Source organism: Camelus bactrianus, chromosome 17 (genome assembly GCF_048773025.1).
Source record: "Camelus bactrianus isolate YW-2024 breed Bactrian camel chromosome 17, ASM4877302v1, whole genome shotgun sequence".
NCBI lineage: Eukaryota > Metazoa > Chordata > Mammalia > Artiodactyla > Camelidae > Camelus > Camelus bactrianus.
Window position 1 is genome coordinate 38,948,932 of NC_133555.1, and position 12,589 is coordinate 38,961,520.

The 12,589-nt window shown below is 38.0% G+C and overlaps 1 protein-coding gene across 4 annotated transcripts in view; it reads right to left on the minus strand.

The window, feature by feature from the left end:
* NKTR (natural killer cell triggering receptor) overlaps positions 1–10,257 on the minus strand; it is a 47,917-nt gene extending 37,660 nt beyond the window's left edge. For 2 of the 4 annotated variants that reach the window (XR_006721645.2, XM_010945904.3), the window contains exons 1-2: positions 9,954–10,084; positions 9,688–9,768 (exon numbers count right to left, since the gene is read on the minus strand). Coding sequence is in view for 3 of the 4 variants with exons in the window: in XM_010945904.3 (XP_010944206.1) it covers positions 9,688–9,745 (58 nt within the window). In the remaining variant the exon portion in view is untranslated. Of the gene's footprint in view, positions 1–9,687; positions 9,769–9,953; positions 10,085–10,107 lie in introns of those variants that run through there. The other 2 variants (XM_045509792.2, XM_045509791.2) reach the window with 2 other exon arrangements.
* Positions 10,258–12,589: the final 2,332 nt, after the last annotated feature.

Here is a 12,589-nt window from a genome sequence, read left to right on the forward strand (position 1 = left end):
GATGTCGGGGAAAGAGGCCAGATCACAGAGCTGCCAGGTCTCATAAGGGAAAAAGTGCTGACTACCACTTCTTTGTCCCAATCAATGTACTAGAATATCTATTATGTTAAAGGTAGAAAAGGAGAAACATCTTTGTACATTTTACTTGGAGTTGTGAGGCAGAGAAAGGAAAGAAAAGGAAGGTGGTAAGAAGTGAACTTTTTCCTCTCAAAGTCTCCATAAAAATCCGTATGAATTTGCCTTCATGACCTTCCAACTAGGCCTGTTGTTAGTGGGATTCTCCAGGCCCAATTTCTAAAAACACAAGTAGAAAAAATGAGAGTGAGGAAGAACCCTCTTGCTTACAGAAATGAAAACTAGCCTTTTTCCTAAAATTGAACACAAAGGCTTAATGTACAAAGCTGTCTCATAATACTTTCATATGAAGCCCCTTAGTGAACTCAGTGCTCCAGCTCATGTTCATGCACATGCAATAATTAAAGCAACTTAAACAAAACATGTCAGACAATGTGCTAGGTTCTTTACAAATACAGGGAGCTCTGCAATAACGTCACAGGACGGAAAGAAACACTGCATTATTAAAAAAATCATATATAAAGACAGCTGTTTCCATGGGAAAATAAGAGTTAGGAGACAAGGGAATCTCAGGTTGCAGTAAAAATTTTTTTTCTTTAGGAGTATCAATAATAAAGGCATGTTTTTAGTTATAGGAGTATGTTATAAAACCTAAACTTCACTGAGGAACACCTTGCTCTGGCCTCCTTTCGCAGCACTGCTGTTAGCATAATCCTTCTTGCGGTCTTTCAAATTACTGTCAGGACAGACAAGAGTAACTCAGAATAGCAGTGCTGCTCACTGCCCTCCGCTCCCACACCACTCGCTTCCCCACTGTTATCTTAATTGTGTCATAACACAAACAGCAGTCTGCTAAATTAAAACTGTGCTCCTTCATTCATCCTTCCATTAGAATAAATTCATTTTGCAATAACACAATCTGAAAGACAGGTGGTTGTATTATTTTTTTTAACTTTTATTGTGGTGTAATTCCTGTACAGTAAACTACACATATTTCAGACATACAATGTAATGAATTCTGATATTGTATACACCTATGAAAAAGGTGGCTGTATTATTTAATTCCTCTTTCCAAGAACCTTTTTACACAGGCACTATTGCACTGGTCCTATTACTGTATGAGTACACAAAAAGGGGAGAAATCATTTGAAATAGTGCAGACCATTGCCTCCAGTCACTCTATTCATGAGCTTATGACCCAGGGTGAGATGGGAGATGCAATTCTCCTGTTCCCTCAGTACAAATAAGATCTCACATGCCTCGCACTGTCTCAAAGCATAAGCTATCTTGAGTGTGAGTCTAAAGTTTAAAGGGTATTTTTGCATACAAGCAAGCTTTGTCGTACTATCTTTAGAACCACAGTAAGACAAAACAGTACAGCATTTCTCTCTACAAGGAGGTCAAGTGGCTTACCCAAGCTCATCAGTAGTACAGAAACATTTGTCTGCCTCTTTACTTTTTAAAGCGTATTTCTTGGTTTCAGTTCCAAACACTTTACAATGTTTACTAAGAACATATTTCTAATTTACTTTCTTCGATCCATGTGAACCTTGAGCAGTAAAGTTAAAATACCAATTTCAATGATATCCCCATTTTATCTATTTTGATAAACTGCCAGAATTTTATGATATTGGTCAGAAGCCCACAAAAAGAAAAAATTCTAGTCAAGTATCCTTTTAAAGAAACACCCTGGTCATTATTTTGGAAAACCAACTATAAGCCTCTGACAAACACAAAGTGAGTAATGTTGTCTTTTAAAAAGGAGGGAAGAGGGCCGTATTTCTCTACCAATGTCATAAAATACACACACACAAAGCTATAAAAATGGAGGATTAAGAGGCATGACAGCTGAATGTAATATCTGATGCTAGACTTGATCTTGTATTGGAGGGGAGAGAATGCTACAACTGACTTTTTAGATCAACTGACAAAATCGAATACGAGAGGTAACAGATTAAAGTACTGTATCGAGAAAGTGCCAAGATGGTGGAGCAGAAGGATGCAGAACTGAACTCACCTTTTCCCAAGAATACATCAAAAACTACATGTACATATGGAACAATTCGCACAGAATATCTACTGAACTTTGGCAGAGTATCTCTTACATCAGAAATACAAGGAGAATCCCCATAAAACCAGACAAACAAGTTTCTACTATATAGCACAGGGAACTATATTCAATACCTTGTAGTAACCTGTAATGAAAAATGTATGTATATGTATGACTAAAACATTAGCTGTACACCAAAAAATTTAAAAAATTTAAAAAAATAAAGTACTGTGTCAATGTAAATTTATGAAGCTGGTAACTGCACTGTGGTTATGCAGAATATCCCTATTCTTAACAAATACACACTGAAGTATTTAGGAGTAAAGAGCCATGATGTAGGTAACTTACTTTCAAATAGTTCAGATAAGATTGTGTGCAGAGAGAGATAAGGAGAGAGATTAATAAAGCAAATGGTATAAAATGTAAATAGGTGAATCAGGGTAAAGAATAGGTGGGCATTCTTTTTACCGCGTTATTTTTCAATTTCTTATAAACATGAAGTTATATCCAAACAAAAAATTTAAAACCTCTACAGATAAAGCCCAATGCTTGAGTACTGTGAAACCATGTGCCTACAACTGGAGCTCTCAAACTGTTTGGACTCACAGTCTATAATAATCACTGAGGATCCTAAAGACCTTTTACTGTGGGTTATTTTTAATAATTTACATTTTCAAATATGAACAAAAAATTTAATGAGATTGAGTCATTGTTTCACATTTTTGCAAATCTCATTACTGTCTGGCATAACAGAAGACAGTTACATTTTCCTATCTGCTCTTCATTTGATCTGTTGTAATAGGAGTGAAAAAATGGGAGGTTGACTCCTCCTGGCCTCATGAAAGCATCTCGCAATTTAAAAACAGAAGGGCTACACCGTTATACTATTATAACATAGTATATTACAACTATAATTTACTTCAGAATACCTTATATAGACATTCCGATACAAAGGAATCATATGAGTTTAAAACCATACCTTAGGAGAAACATCCTCCAGGGGTGATAAGTCAAAGACCATCCTCCAAGGGTGCTTTTCTAATAGTGCTTTTGCTATCTTTATCTCTAATCCACCAGACGCTTTGTAATTAGCAAGATGAATGTTAGAAATGGGTTTTTAATGGTAAATTAGTGATGTTCAGAACATATAGACTGAATAAAAACATTTGGAGATACCCCATACCCTTGCATTAACAGGACATATAAATCTGGAGAGTCACCCTTTGGAGTGACTGGGCTGGGTCCACCAAAAAAGGTCCTGGGTCTAGCCAGGATTTGGGAGGATTCTGGTGCACAGTACTAAAAGATTTGCACGACCATTTTCAAGACCAGAAATCCTTCATACAGAGTGCTTAGAGCATTGAAAAGGACAGTCCTGGGACTTCATCAGACTTACAGAATTGGCTGAGTGACTTCTGTGTGTACATACTTGCTTGGTAACATCTGCATGTGGCAAATGTGACTTGCTGTCACTGTACCCTGGTAGCAAGATTATGACAAAGGCAATCTATAGCCATCACCTAACTTATCTGTGACTCTCAGCTATGAGCCAAAAAGAACCTAATGGCCATTCTTGATAAACTGGCTTAAATCAGTTTGCAATAGACATCTAAAACCTGGTCCCCTGGGCTCCAATACTCCACTTCTTGATACAAGATGTGAATAAGGCAAGTATAAGGCAAGTTCCTGAGGCACCAAAGAAGGAAAAACAAGATTCCTATTTCATGTCTGCCCTAGGTCTTCAGTTTAACCAACCACTAACAACCCTAGAGAGAACTAACATTTAACAGTGAAGGGTGGGCCTGCCTGTCAGAAAAATGAAGTTGTCAATAAGGATTTCATATCTATACTTCCAAACTGAGTATCATATTTCACAGAAAAAGCTAATGTTTTCAGAAAACATGAATTTACTTGTGAAGATGATGAAAAAATACTGGCTAATTTCTACCAGTTAACATCTTTAAAAATTTATAAGGAATTCTAGGTTCAGTCAAGATGGAGTAAATATATTCCACCCTACCTTTCTTACTGAATGCAACTGAAAAACCCTGGACAGAAAGCATGGAACAATTATCTAAGGTCTGAAAAAATAAATGGTAGCAGGCAGTTTGGGGAAGGACGTCAGAATACAAAAGCCTCCTAAACTGGCAACGAATTTTGCTTTTGTTATTCCTCTCATATCTCTCAACCTGGAATCAAAAGTAATCTGAAACCCGAAACTGCACACTGGGTACAGAGAGAAACATTCTTTAAAAAGCCCTCTATTTCTAGAAAGGGGGCCCCTACAGATCAGAGTGAATGGGGATAACTTCATTTTTTTTGGTCTGTTTTTTTCCCATTCTCTCTTGTCCCAGCTCCTAGACAATTCCGCATGGCGGCAGCAGTGAGAGCAGTGGTGACCAGGGAAGCACTTAAAACTCCAAGGGAGGGGAACCCTTCTCTAACTAGAGGAACTGTGGTCCCAAGAGCTTAGGAAGAATCCCTGTTGCATTTTTCTTTCCCCTCTTGCCACTTACCTCAGAGACAGATCGAGTCATGGGAAGTTCATGGTAGAACAGGGAAATTAAAACCCTGACTTTCCAGCCAGATGACCAAAAAAGGGAGTCCCTAAGGGCCAGAATACATTGGGGAGATCTCAAAGGAGAGAGAGCTCAAGAAAACCATCCTATTAAGTTGTACATGAATTCCTGGGCTTATTCATGAACTATGCACGTGTGGACCTCACCCTAAACAGCAGAAGGTGGGTGAGAACTTGTAGGCTGAGCCTCACTGAGTTACTGCCTGCTATAACAACATCATCATCAACAAAAGTCAACATTCTCCCCAGGATTTAAACTAGACCCAGGGTGACATAACATAATATACAAAATGTCCAGGATACAATTCAACATTTATTGACATTTAAAGAACCAAGAAAATCTCTTATCTCACACGGGAAAAGAGGATTACCAAAGGCAGCAACCCCATTACGATATAGATGTTGGAATTCTCAGACAGACTTTAAAGCAACCATTACCATCATACTCTATTAGGTAAGGGCAAAAACTCTTAAAGTGAATGGAAAAATAGAAAGTCTCCAGCAAAACCAAAAGGACATTTTTAAATGAAAAAATACAACAACCAAAACTAAAAATTCACTAGTTGTGCTCAACAGAAGGATATAGATGACAGAGGAGAAAGTTAATGAACTTGAAGACCAGCTAATAGAAATTACTCAATCTGAAAACCAGAGAGAAAAAAGATGGGGGGAAAAAAATGAACAGAGCCTCAGGGACCTGTGTAGTAATACCAAAAGATCTGGTATTGGTTTCAACAAAGTCCCAGAAAGAAAGGAAATAGATTGTTGGATAGAAAACACATTTGAAGAAATAACAGCTAGAAACGCCCTAAATTTGGCAGAAGACAGACACAAATTCAAGAAGACCAGCAAATCCCAAAGAGAATAAACACACAGAAATTCACATCACAATCAAACAGCTGAAATCTAAAGAAAAAATTAAAATCCTTAAAGTAGCCAGACAAGAACAACACATTTACATTTGGGGAAAACAATTCCAATGACTATAGGTTTCTTATCAGAAACACTATAGACCAGAAGGCAGTGGAACATTTTTCAAGTACTAAGAGAATACAACTATCAATGCAGAAGTCTGTATCTAGTGAAAATATCTTCCAAGAATAAAGGCAAGATAAAATTCGCAGTTGAAGGAAAACAAAGAGAATCTGCTGCCAGAAGACCTGCTCCAAAGAAATGCTTATAACAAATTCCTCAGGTGGAAAGAAAATGCTACCAGAGGAAACCTGGAACTTCAAAAATGAACAAACAGTAACAGAAAGGGTAAAGATAAGAGTGTTTTTTTTCTCCTCTTAAGCTCTTTAAAATATGTGTGACATCTGAAAGCAAGTTTTCAGTGTTTGTAGATGTAATACATATGACAAGTACAACATAAATTAAGAGGTAAAGGATGTTATATGTGGATGGTTTTAACAGTGCACTTGAATTGGTAAAATATTAATTCTAAGTATATTGTGAAAAGCCAGTAATTGTAATCTCTAGAGTAACCACTAAAAAAACTATATGGAGATAGATCAAAAATTCAATAGAAAAAAAAATTCAGTAGAAAAAATTTAAAAGAATACTGAAAAAAGTTCAGATAATTCAAAAGGCAAGAAAAGAGAACAGAATAAAAAGAGGAAGCAAAAACAATTATTAAAGAGACAAACATTACAATTATATTAAACATAAATAGTATAAATATACCAATTAAAAGAGATTGTGAGAATGGATAAAAAACCAAGACCTACCGATTTGCTATCTCCAAGAAACTCACTTTAAATATAACAAAATAAGTAGGTTAAAAGTAAAAGGAAAGAAAATGACATACCATGTAAATACTAACAAAAATAAAGTTGGAGTATCACATTAGACAAAGCAGACTTTGGAACAAGGAAAACTGTCAGGAATAAAAAAGGTCACTACAAAATGATAAGTGAATTAACTGATTAAGAAGACGTAACAATCCTAAATGTGGATGCATTTACCTAACAAAAGAGCCTCGAAGTAAATGAAGCAAAAACTAATAAAACTGAAAGGAGAAACAAACCCACGATTATAACTGGAGCATTCAGTACTTCTCTCTCTTTAATCAATAAAACAAGCAGTCAGAAAATCAGCCAGGATATAGAACTGAACACTATTAGCCAACTGGATCTAACCGACATTTACAAAACACTCCACACAAAAACAGCAGAATGTACATTCTTTTCAAAGTGTATATGGGAAATTCACTAAAATAGAACATATTAAACCTTAATAAACTTTAAAAAGCTAAGATCATACAAAGTAAATATGTTCTCTGCCATAATGGAATTAAAATAGAAATCATTAATAAAAAGACAACTGCAAAACATGTACGTACTCAGAAAGCAAAAGACTTCTAAATGGTTCATGAATCAAAGACTAAGCTGCAAAGGAAATTAGAAAATATTTTGAACTGAAAGAGAATGAGCACAACATCAAAATTTGTGGGGTCCTTCACAGAGGTAAATTTATAGCATTAAATGCTAATATTAGACAAGAGAGGTCACAAGTCAACAATTCAAGTTTCTGCTTTAAGAAACTAGAAAAAGAGGAGCAAAATAAAGCCAAAGGAAGGAAAAAAAAGAAATAAAGAGGAGAAATCAATGAAGTTGAAAATAGAAAATAATAAAAAAAAACAATAAAACAAAAATCTGGTTCTTTGCATTGACAGTAAAATTGATAAATCTCTAACCAAACTGGTCAAGGAAATAAGACAACAGGCACAAATTACCAATATGAGGAATGAAGGAGGAGACATCGCTATCAATCCCACTAAGTTAATAAATTAACACTAATACTAAGATACTAAGTTAAGGGGCTATGTTGAACTACTCTACGGACATAAACTAAATAAAACGGACCAATTACAAACTACTAAAACTCACTCAAAGAGAAATAACATGAATGGTTCTGTAACTATATTCATATAATTTAAAGACATTTCTTCTTTTAATATATACTTGCATTAATTTGGTAGCTTTACAATTCAAAAGTCTAACTTGTTTGCTACAAAATATACAAACTCCACTGATAATGAAAAAGAATACATATGCTGTATTCAACTCAATTTTTATCAGTACTTCTTGATGTCTCATTAATGTGGACAGTATGGCCACTCTGAAAGGATTTTTGCTTATCAAAGTGAATCAGACATATTACTTTACACTTCTATCAAGTGAATTATTAACTATACAAGAAGTCAAGAGTATTACTTGAATAAGAACTCAATGACATATGTCCTAAAGGTTAAATCCTATGAAACAGGACACATCAATTCAAACAATTCAAGCAGTCCTTAAAAGTTGTGTAAAAATCAAGTATCTACTTCTTAGATAATATACTGAAAAGTGCTAGAGAAGTATTATATACGAGACTGATTACGAAATTGCCAACTATCAACTGGTTCAACCTAGAACAATGTAAGCATCCCTTGCTTTCTACATGATTCAGTGTTCTCAAGAGTGCTAGTCACTTTTACCAGAATGGTACTGTAATTAATTACCCTGGATGTTGGGGACTTAAGTTCATTCAACATTTACCAAATATATTCTGGAGATATTTTACAACAAAAGTAATTTGCAAAGCTGGGGGGAAAGTACAAGGGAAAAAGTACTTTATATGGCTACAAAACCTTTGCTTTACCTTTACTTTCCAGTAAAGGTAATTTTTAATTCTTAAAAAAAAAATAATAAGCCCTGTTATTCAAAAACATGTATTCACGATAAGGATTAAGATCCATCAAGTCTCAAAATATAAAAAACAGAGAATGCAACAAAATTTCTAAGATCACATCACTCCTTTGTTCAAAACTCTTCCATATCTTATCTCACTGAGTCAAAGATCTTTCTATGGCCTTTATCCATTTCCTGCTACTCTTACCTCCTTTACTCCAGCCACCCTTGGCTTCTTGCTGTTCCTCAAACATGCAGGTACACCCCCTCATCAGGGCCTTTATATTAACTGTTCTCTTTACAAGAAATGCTCTTGTCAAAGATATCCACACTGCTCACCAGCTTATTTCCCTCCGGTCTGCTTAAATGTCATCTCAAAATGGTCTTTTCTGGCCAACCTATTAAAATAGTAACCCTACTACAAAGACACTGTACTTTTTTTTCTGGCTTATTGTCTGCCTTCCCCTGATAGAATGTAAACTAAAAGTAAAGGAGGCCTTAGTTTTATTCATTGCTGTATCCTCAGAGTCTAGAACAGCAGCAGGTAGAATCTGCCCAACAAGATCGTACACAACGACTGTACATATCCCTCCAATTAAAACTTCCATCACACATACTTAAAAAAAAAAAAGCCAAGAAAACAGTTCAGAACCCTGCAAGCTCTGCTACTTAGAATGAAACAACTTCTTAGAAGAAAATACTTTATTTTCTACAAAATATACTAACGAATGGCTGGATTCCCTAAAGGCAAAACGTTAACGCTAAGCCCACACTTGCTGCAAGTCTGTTAGTACAGAATGCTTTGGTTTATCACACAAGACTTGCACTAAGTCATTTTCCCACGAACCAAGAAATCCTGGCTAAAGATACTTAGGGGAAAATGAAAGCAGAGTTAACCTATTAATGATAAACAACGATTAGGAAATATAGAATAGAGGAGTCCAAAGCTCAAAGTACACAGTGAGATACCAGAAATCGGAATTCAGAGTGTTTGCCCACTAGAGACACAGAGAGAAAAAGTCCAAAAAGGATCGCACCCGTTCTCTTGGCGCTAAGTATGGCATGAACTCTCGGTCCAGGAGTGCAGAGGGGCATGGAATTTGGGAGGGCGAGGCCTGGACTCCGATTAGGGTGGGAGTGGGGTACGCGGGCCACCCCTCTCTCCATAGATTTTCGCTCAGGAGAAAAGGGAGCGCTGACTGCGCCTACCAGCTCCCAAAAAGGCTTCAGGGAGGGATGATGAGGGTAAACCCCTCCCCTTCCCCAAGGTAAGCCCAGGCCCCGCAGGACTCCCCGGTCTCCCGGCTCACCCGGCTCCCGGTTGATCTCGATGTCGAAGTGGCACTGCGGCCGGTCCTGCGCCCCCATCGCGACCGAGGTGGCGGCAAGAGCTGGGAGAGATGGGGAGGAAACCGGTCAGGGAGGGAGATAAGGCGGGGGCTGGGGCGGAGCCCGCGCCTCTGTCGCCTCCCGCCGGCCTGTCGCGACAGCGCCAAAGGCCGGGACGGGGCGCCCCCTCACCCAAGGCCTCCCGGTTCCCATGGAGCGCGCACACACATGCAGGCGAGCTCTTCACCTGGCTGGCCTCCAGCCTGAGCAGCTCCTCGCGAGCAGAGGAGAGAGCGCTGCCACCACGGCCGGAGCCCAACGATACTAACGGACCACCACCCCCGCCCCCAGGCCCGGCCCCCTAGTGCCACGCTAAACCCCGCGAGAGTCGAGACAAATACCGCGAGAGCACGGTCTCGAAGGATGTGGTTAACCGAAGGGGTGTGCGTACGTGGGCGTGCCTGGGAGCTGGAAGAGCCTCCAGACCCGCCGATCCTATACCTGAGCGAGTCCTTTTTCTGCCCTGCCCTTTCCCCCCTTTACGTTAGAATCAGTCCCCCAATCTGAGAGCACTGGACGCGCCTGCGCCCTTTACTTCCGGTCTTCCTTGTGAAGTGCCGTCTACACGTTTACGGATATCGCGAGGCTTCCCTGCTACAGCTGCGAAACAGTTGTTAGAAGGCAGTCGTTGAAGTTTAGTAAACTGACAGACCTTTGGCTTTTCTCTTTCTCGAGGTGTAGTTATGACACTGTCCTCCTGTTAGACCGTTTGTCTCACTTCAAAGACCTTTTAGGCTGAGGTGTGCGTTCGTTCCCACGATGCTTTGGCGCCAACATCACTGGTGTAGTTGTGTTCAAGGCCATTCTACCTCTTCTGTGAAGAGTCAGGTGAAGACCTTCGCCCTTTTTTAAAATCGAGTTCTTCGCCTTATTTATTATAGAATGCAAGAGTTCTGGGTACTAACATGTTGTCAGATGATATCTGTACGCTCTGAATACAAATCTTTTGTTAGATTTATAGAATTGCGAATATTTTCTCCCAGTCTGAGCCTTTTCATTGTTTCAACAGTGGTTTGTGCAAAGCAGGCTTTAATTTTTGGTGGTCATTTGATCAGTTTTTTTCTTTTATGGTTTGTGCTTTTAAGTGTGAGAAATCTTTGCCTACCCCAAGCTCATGAAGATTTTCTCGTATGTTTTATAAGTTTTGTAGTCTTACCTTTTTAAGTCTATGATTTGTAAGAATTTTTCAGTATGTTGTCAGAAGTTGAGGTTTATTTATTTATTTTTCCTGTAGGTAGTTCTTCCACCACTTGTTGAAAAGACTGTTTTATCCATTGAATTACCTTGGCTTGTGGCCAAATGTGTGCAGGTTCTATTTCTGGACTCTGATTTGTTACATTTATGCATCCTGAGGCTGGGGACACACTTGAGTTTTTATTGTTTTCAGGTTTTTTTTAATTGTAAAATATACTTTACATAGAATTTTTGCTTAACTATTTTTAAGTGTACAGTTCAGAGGCATTAAGTACATTCACATTATTGTGCAAACATCACCACCATCTTATCCACTGAAACATTTTTCATCTTGCAAAACTGAAACTTTATACCAATTAAACAATAACTTCCTCTACCCAGGCTGTAGCAACCATTCTCTACTTTCTTTTTTTTTTAAGTTTTACTTTATTGTGGTAAGGACACAACATGAGCTCCACCTCTTGACAGTGTTCAGTGGTATTGTTAGCTATAGGCCCAATGTTGTACAGCAGATTTATAGGATGTATTCATCTTGCATAACTAAAATTGTATGCCTATTGATTAACAGCTCCTTTCTACTTCCATCCCTTCCCTGGCAACCACTGTTTATTGTTTGCTTCTATGAGTTTGACTCTTTTATATACCTTAAGTAAGTGGAATCACTCAGTGTGAATCATTTGTCTGGCTAATTTCGCTTAGCATAATGCCCTAAGTTTATATGTATTGTCATATATCGCAGGATTTCTTTCTTTAAGGCTAAAAAATATGCCATTGCATATATATCATATTTTGTTTATCCCTTCATCAGTTGATGGACACTTAGTTTGCTTCCACCTTTTGGCTATTGTGAATAATGCTGCTATGAAGATGGGTGTACAAGTATCTCTTTGAGATCCTGCTTTCAGTTCTTTTGGGTGTATACCCAGATGTGAAATTGCTGGGTCATAAGCTAATTCTATTTTTAATTTTTTGAGGAACTGCTATATGGTTTTCCATAGCAACTTCACTATTTTACATTCCCACAAGCAGTGCATGAGACTTTTAATTTCTCCACATCCTCTTCAACACTTGTAATTTTCTGTTTTTTTTATAATCGCCAACCTAATAGGTGTGAAGTGGCACATGGTTTTGATTACTGTGGTTTCATCATGAATTTCAAAATCAGGGTCACTGAGGTAGTTTCTAACCTGCTTCTGTACCTGTGCCTCATGTGTCAAGTACAGACAGATCTTTGATTCTTCCACACCATCAAGAAAGTGCTGTCCCTGTCAGAGTTTGCCAGTTCTACCTCTGTGAGAGTATAGTATCTATCAGAGCCACAGTCTCCTGGGTTTCACATTTGTAACTAGGCTGAATTGAGAAGCTAGTGGTCCTGGGTCTGATTTTGCTTACAGTATTACAGCTGACCATTTATAGTTTTGAAAAACATGAAATGTAATGCCTATTTAGAGATGAAATGGGTCGGTAAAGCTAATTTTCACACAAAGATTCATGAAACGAAAAGATGGGGATCACTGCCTAGCTTTGTAATTACTGTGCTTTGGGGCAGCTAGCTTCAGTGTAAGTAAGCTTTAGAGCCCAAGAAGGAATTACTTAATTTGGGAGTGTACTTAAAGTACTTTAAATCTC